Source organism: Macadamia integrifolia, chromosome 10 (genome assembly GCF_013358625.1).
Source record: "Macadamia integrifolia cultivar HAES 741 chromosome 10, SCU_Mint_v3, whole genome shotgun sequence".
Lineage (NCBI taxonomy): Eukaryota > Viridiplantae > Streptophyta > Magnoliopsida > Proteales > Proteaceae > Macadamia > Macadamia integrifolia.
This window is the reverse complement of record NC_056566.1, coordinates 28,418,426-28,424,808: the sequence shown is the minus strand read 5'-3', so window position 1 is coordinate 28,424,808 and position 6,383 is coordinate 28,418,426. Positions and strand designations below refer to the sequence as shown.

Genomic DNA, 6,383 nt, shown 5'->3' with positions numbered 1-6,383 from the left:
TGAATGCCCTTCAATTGTAATCAGATACTTTACAGCACGGTTGCATGTAAAAACTACTCCTTAAATTGTTTACTTTTGAATGTGTTCACAATTTTGTTCACATTTTTAATGTAGGTTTACATATGGTGAATGATAGTATGCACAAATTGGCAGAAAACCTTTCAGTCTAGTGTCTTCAATTGACAAGCTGTAACTGAGAATCTAGCTAGCTGACAATTTTAACAATAAGAAGAAAGTTAAAATGAAACTTCTCTTTTCTTTTCATTCTCTTACTTTTTTCTTCTCCACCCTCAGGTTTCTCTTGTGTATGTTTGTTTTCTTATTTTGTTCACGATTCAATAACACTTCCAAGGCAACCATATCTCATTTCTGATTAAATGATTTGGGATCAACAATCAAAAAAAAAAATCATGCCAATTGTCCAAAAGAAGATACAATGGAGTTCTCAAATATTTTGACAACAATCAATAAACATAACAAAGCTTTGCCCCAAGTGGTTCTTGAGGATTATACACACAAATATTGAACAGATCTCACAGGAAAAGGGGAAAACTGCTTTCAGAACTACATAAACTCTCACATGACTGTTCATAAAAATTGAACAGATCTCACATGAAAAATGACACCATCAGAACTACATAAACTCTATGAATAAAAACATAAGAAGAAAACAAATTTTACAAATTGTAAGAAAAAACTCCGTAATAGGTTTCCATTCATTTAGATCAGATCAGACATTCTTCTTCTGTGGTGACACTGCATGACTCTCAAAGTCGGGTTAGAACTTGTAACTCTTTTATATTGTGGTGTAGAGGACGTCCTTGACTCCAAGCCATTGAAATCAGGACTCTCTGTAAGCATATTCTTCAATTCTCCATGCCGGGATTTCTTATTTGAATTTCGTAAGCTTACTTTGAAATGAGCATCTGAATAACTGAGGGACTGGGACACTGTAAACTGGATTGAACTCCTAGCCCCTAATCTTGAAATTCTTGCCCTTCCATTAATTTCTCCATTTGTCCTTGCATTAATTTCTCCATCAGCAGCACTATACCTTTGGCGACTTGCAACAGTAGAAGTCATGAAACGAGGAAAAGAAGAAATATTTTTTCGAACTGCTCTATCGGCTGTTCGAGGAGTTGCTATGACTTCTTTAAGATCCTCCATGTGATTTACTGACAACTCATCTGGATGTTCAAGAACCCGATATGTGGTTGAGAAAAGCTTCTTGTTTTCATGTAACAAAAACTCAGCTTTCTGTAATTTGTTCCCTAGTTTCTGACATTCTTCTTCAGCTTCTCTCATTTCTTCATGGAGCTCAAACATCCTCTTTTCCTGCTGCTTCTTCAATTCCTGAACAAAGGCAGTGCTGATTAAAAACTCCAAGAGACATACGTAACTATGAAACTGTTCTTAACTTGGAATACCTCTGGACATTCTCTGCTAGACACTATCGCTCTCACCCTCCTCGCAAAATTTAAAGAACTGGTGGTTTCACCAACATCTTCCTCGCATGGGCTAATATGCACAAGCATCAGTGCCTTCGAACCATCGCCAAGGGAATCTTTGAGAATTTGTGTCAGCTTGCTATTTCTGCAACCAAAATATACATGTGCCATCTTAAACTAGAAGATTCCTTGATTTCAAGGGAAGAAATGAAGCCATGTTTGGGGAACCACTCCCTAGAGTTTGGGATCCTTGCATTGCAACCATACATCATGGTTGGGGCCAATTTACCCACCAAAAAAAGGAAGAATACAAGTTAAAAATTAACCCCAATTTCGTAAAGGAGAACTTGCCTGTAAGGAATATGACGAAGCTTTCTTTTGAGGGCTGCAATTACATCAGCCAAAGCTGAGAGAGAGAGATTTATAGCTTTTCCCTCATCAAGAGTCTGCCCAGCCGCTCCTGTCTTCAACAATCGTTCACTTCCTCCAAGGTCTACCATCCACAGTTTGCTTACTTCTGTTTTACCTCCCGCCAGACCCCATGATCGCCCAATCGTAACTCTAGTTAAGCTAGATATATAGAACTAAAACAGACAATATAATTACCGATCCAAAAAATTCATCAGAACAACTCAAAATCAGGAGAAGCCAGGGAACCCACCAGTGGGATCTACTAGATGCCTCATTTACATTAGTCCATGATGTTGATCTTGCACGCCTCCCTTTTGTGTACCACCGATTTGCTTGTGCAAAATCAGAGACAGTCACATCAGTGAGCTTCTCAATTTCCACAGCTCCATTAGGGTCTGTCTGAATGTTAAGATTGCTGTTGCACCAGAAAAACCTCAGTAAGCAACCAAACACACCCTGCAGATTTTCTGAATAGAAACTTTTAATTACCATTTATTAGAGGAAGTTTCATAAGCTCTAGCAGATGGCTTTGGGGCAAGTAAATCCCTGAGACTACCCTTGTAAACCTCCAACATGCTCATTGAGAAATGAAATGAAGCTGAGCTATCCTGAGAAGTTTGACAAAAGAGCTCTTCGAGTGCACGAGGAACAATCCCCAGTTGGTCATTTGATCCCTCCTATAGAATTACCTCAGAATCACCAATTGTGAATGCTAATTGATAAATGAGGAAAATTCAACACCATAGATACGGAAGTAGCTAATTATATTTCAGTCACTCACCATAGTAAATGTCTTCCCAGTTCCTGTTTGCCCATATGCTAATATGCATACATTGTGCCCGTCAAGTGCGGATCTGATTATTGGTTCAACCTCCACAAAGACATCCTCTGTAGGATTCTCAAATCAAGCAAGAGTTTGTTACTTTGGCTAGAAATGGAGAATTTTGAAATTCACATAAACAAATTCTGAATATTGGGTACCCACCTTGGCTTGCCTCTTGAGTAAACACTTTATCAAAACCGTATTCTTTCCGACTTCCAGCTGACCTAACCACAATTTTATCTGATTCAGTGGAAATAGGTTCTCGAGTTCTTCTCATGTTAGTAGATTGAAAAGGTCGAACCCTACAGAAGACTCTGATGCTACCTGGAAACCGGACACAGTTACTTGAAGCGAAACAGAATTTTAAGAGATTCATAGCAACTAAACCAAGTAAGAGTGTACGACCAAATACCTTTTAGGTCAAGTATCTTATTCAGAGCTCCTCTCCGCTTCTCATCCAAAGATCTCAGCTTTGACCTCAGTTCCACTATATCTCCTTCAAAACCAAATCAAAGGCAAGACATTTCAGCAGCAGCAGAAGCGGGAGTTAACAAATCCAAGTGGGGAAACAAACATTACCTTCGAGATTCAGGATTGTTCGTTGAAGCTCTTCCTTTTCATGCTCTGGAACCACATTCACATCCATATAGACCGCTGGAGTGGGAGGCGATATTGGAAGTCCAGAAACCGGTGGAAACCCATCAAATGAATCTGGGTTTGAGCACAGGTGGGATGCCACTTCCATTGACTCGGTTACCTTCTCTGTAGGCAAAGAAATCTGTTCTTTTTCAATCGAAATGAACATTTTCCTTTCCTAAGAGAGAAAAACGAATTAAATGCAGAATTTATGGCTCAAGATTCAAGACCGCCGATGTTAGCCACAAAAACGAATAAATAAAAGGAGGGTTTATGCGAAAACATTAAACAAACAAAATTAATCCACAAAAACCGAAAGAACCAACCAAATCATTTTTTATAAAATCTCTTGTTGGGTCCTATCGTGATCGTGAATAGTACAAGTCTACCACTACCGTAGGAAAAAAATAGTACAGATTCCCCAAAACCCTGGAAATATTGAAGAACCCAAATCAAAATGACAACTGGGTAGCCAAAGATTATCTCAGATGAGTCGTTTACCTGCCAATAATTGACTCTCCTCTAATGGGTAATCGATTTGAGCTACGAAAATAGCACTGCGTTCTCATTTACCATCTTCTTCTTCCATGGTTGAATTGATACAGGATCACGGTGCTTCTGGATTTACAAAATTAGCAATAGTTAGGTCACAACTCACTGTTGCTTTTAGATCTAAACTATATAATAAGAGAATCAACATCCACTGAAGTACTGAACTGGAAAGGAACTTCTTCTCTTACTGTTTTTCAAATTCTCAGGCTGGAGCGTGGGGAGCGGAGGGGTAAAAGAGAGATCTAAGATAGTGGGTTTTTTTTTAATCCTTTTGTACTTCTTGATCTGTATTTGTTTTGGGATTTGCGCTGTTCTTGGTTGGGAGTTGGGGACTGGTCACCGAACCCTTTCTTTTTTCCCATTACCCCATGATTTGACACTTTTGCTTCTTTGACTGAAGTTGATTCTCTCTCTCTCTCTCTCTTTTGTTGCTTTGTGTTTGAGGATAACAGAATCAGAGAGATGACTTGGCGTTAACGGCAAACCTGCAATAATGGCGGCAAGGTTTGGTTCCGGCTGTAGGAATTTTAAATTTTGTAACTAAATACTACTAGTAGTATCGACGCCCATACGTAGTAGTATACAGAAAAATCCTCCACTGTAAGCAGAGATTGAAAGTGAGGATTCAACGGCTGGGTTGCATATCGGGTTTTTCTCAACTGTTAGATCCCTATTGTGACTCACTGCTCACTGCAGAGGATTTGAAACCAAATGATATCGCCTGCAATATTGATTCGAATTGACAATATTGATAAAAATAAATTGAAGTGTTTTTGAATTTGCAATTGATATACCTATAACCTTGCATGGTGGATTTTCAGAGAGAAGAGAAAATGTGTCGGCTACAATCCTTTGTAGTGAGCGAGTGAGCGACAGTGAGGATCTATCAGTTAGGAAGGCCATGGCATGCACCCTAGCAATTGGCTGTTCATTATTGCTCATTGTTTCCCATAAAGGATTTTTGTGCAAAATGTGTAGTATTGAAAGTTTGATATTTCAATTAAAAGAAAAAAAAAAAAATTATAGTTCATTTGTGTTTAACTTTTTTAAGGAGGAAAAGTTTGCCATGTAGATAATATGTAGCTAATGTACCGTATGCCCCCTCACATGGGTTTACTTTATTATTTATCTTTCCCTGACTGTGGGGCTTGGGGGCATGTGACTGCCATTATTCCCGGTGTCATTTAGGGGATTCTTCCCAAATTGACTGTGTAGGGAATCTACTTTCATTTTTTAAATACCCCTCATGTCATGTTTTGTTATTTGTTTCATATTTTTCAAATCTGTCTATCTTAAATATATGTTGGGACAATTTAATTATGTATTTTGAGAACTAAATGTAAATGTAAAGTGGAAAAATATTAAAAAAAAAATGTGTAGATAAAATTAGTGTTTAGACCAAGTTTTCATTTATGTAAATTAAAGAGAACATTTTAATGAAGTTGGAGTGGACTAGAGAATAATATTTTCATCTTCACAAAATAAGGAATGAAAGTTATCCATGGAACTCATCTGCTCAAGAGTTCAATCATAAGGTCATATGAGGAATAAAAGTTCTTTCTTTATTCTTTGCGAGAAAGTATTTGTATTTTAGAAAGCCAAGGAAGAATGGGGTTAATATTTTGATTTACTAAGAGAATAAAAGAAAAAATGTTGTATAATGGAGTTTGAGTAAATACAGATTAAGTTTAAGATCTTAACAGATTTTTTTTTTCTTTTTTAAATTTTAAATTCTCTAGCTTTGGGTGATAATGACTTTGGAAACACATCTTATTTGGTGTATTTGGTGTGATCATGATAGGATTACAAAAGTTTTTAAAGGCTACAAAATTGAATCTTTACGATTAATCTACTTTTAATCTTTCTCTTAAGTTCTACCAAAAAAAATTCTCACAAAGTATATATATACTTCCCCACCAACTCTAAAAAGCTTTAAAAGTCATAAATACAATTGGATTCTTTGTGAAGGATGATGCCTACTTTAATGATGAAAAAAGCTGGTATGGATGAAAAGCATGGATCTATTTCGGTGATGGTATCAGTTGCCATCAATATCAATACTAATACTAATACGTATCAATCAAATCCAAATCAAATTAGTAATTTTCATTAAATGACAATCACATTCATTTTACATCGGGTGATCTATATCAATCAGGTATCCATATTGATCTCTATTATTGATAGCAATAAATATTGACCAATATGGCCAATTGGCATAAAACAAGATCAAAAGTCAAGCACTCTCAAAGATCAATATAAGTGCTTCCTAACTTTATCTTTTCCACTAACAATCTCATTTTTGCTATTGACTGATTGAATTGAATTCCACACTCTACATTGGTTAGCTCCTCCACCTTGTTAGCTCAGAGAACACTCTCCTGATATATAAATCATGCACGTTCTACATCGGTTGGCTTCTCCATTCTGGCAGCTCATAGAACCTTCTCCCGCTATATAAATCATGCATGCTCTACATTGATTGGCTTATCTTCTTTCTTCTTCCTTTTTTT

General features: G+C 36.9%; 1 protein-coding gene across 7 annotated transcripts; it reads right to left on the bottom strand.

Moving 5' to 3' along the window:
* Nucleotides 1-395: 395 nt before the first annotated feature.
* LOC122090752 (kinesin-like protein KIN-14U) lies at nt 396-4,217 on the bottom strand. 7 transcript variants are annotated; one of them, XM_042660456.1, is made up of 11 exons: nt 4,059-4,217; nt 3,820-3,936; nt 3,262-3,496; nt 3,095-3,178; nt 2,845-3,006; nt 2,641-2,747; nt 2,349-2,536; nt 2,110-2,274; nt 1,800-2,018; nt 1,428-1,593; nt 396-1,353 (listed from the first exon to the last, which is right to left on the bottom strand). In XM_042660456.1, exons 3-11 carry the CDS (start codon nt 3,485-3,487, stop codon nt 721-723), a joined length of 1,950 nt encoding a protein of 649 aa, XP_042516390.1. In that variant the 5' UTR covers nt 3,488-3,496; nt 3,820-3,936; nt 4,059-4,217; the 3' UTR covers nt 396-720. The 7 variants fall into 7 exon arrangements, with proteins under 7 accessions (XP_042516390.1, XP_042516395.1, XP_042516388.1 ...); XM_042660461.1 differs by having other exon boundaries at nt 3,262-3,444; XM_042660454.1 differs by having other exon boundaries at nt 4,036-4,213.
* Nucleotides 4,218-6,383: the final 2,166 nt, after the last annotated feature.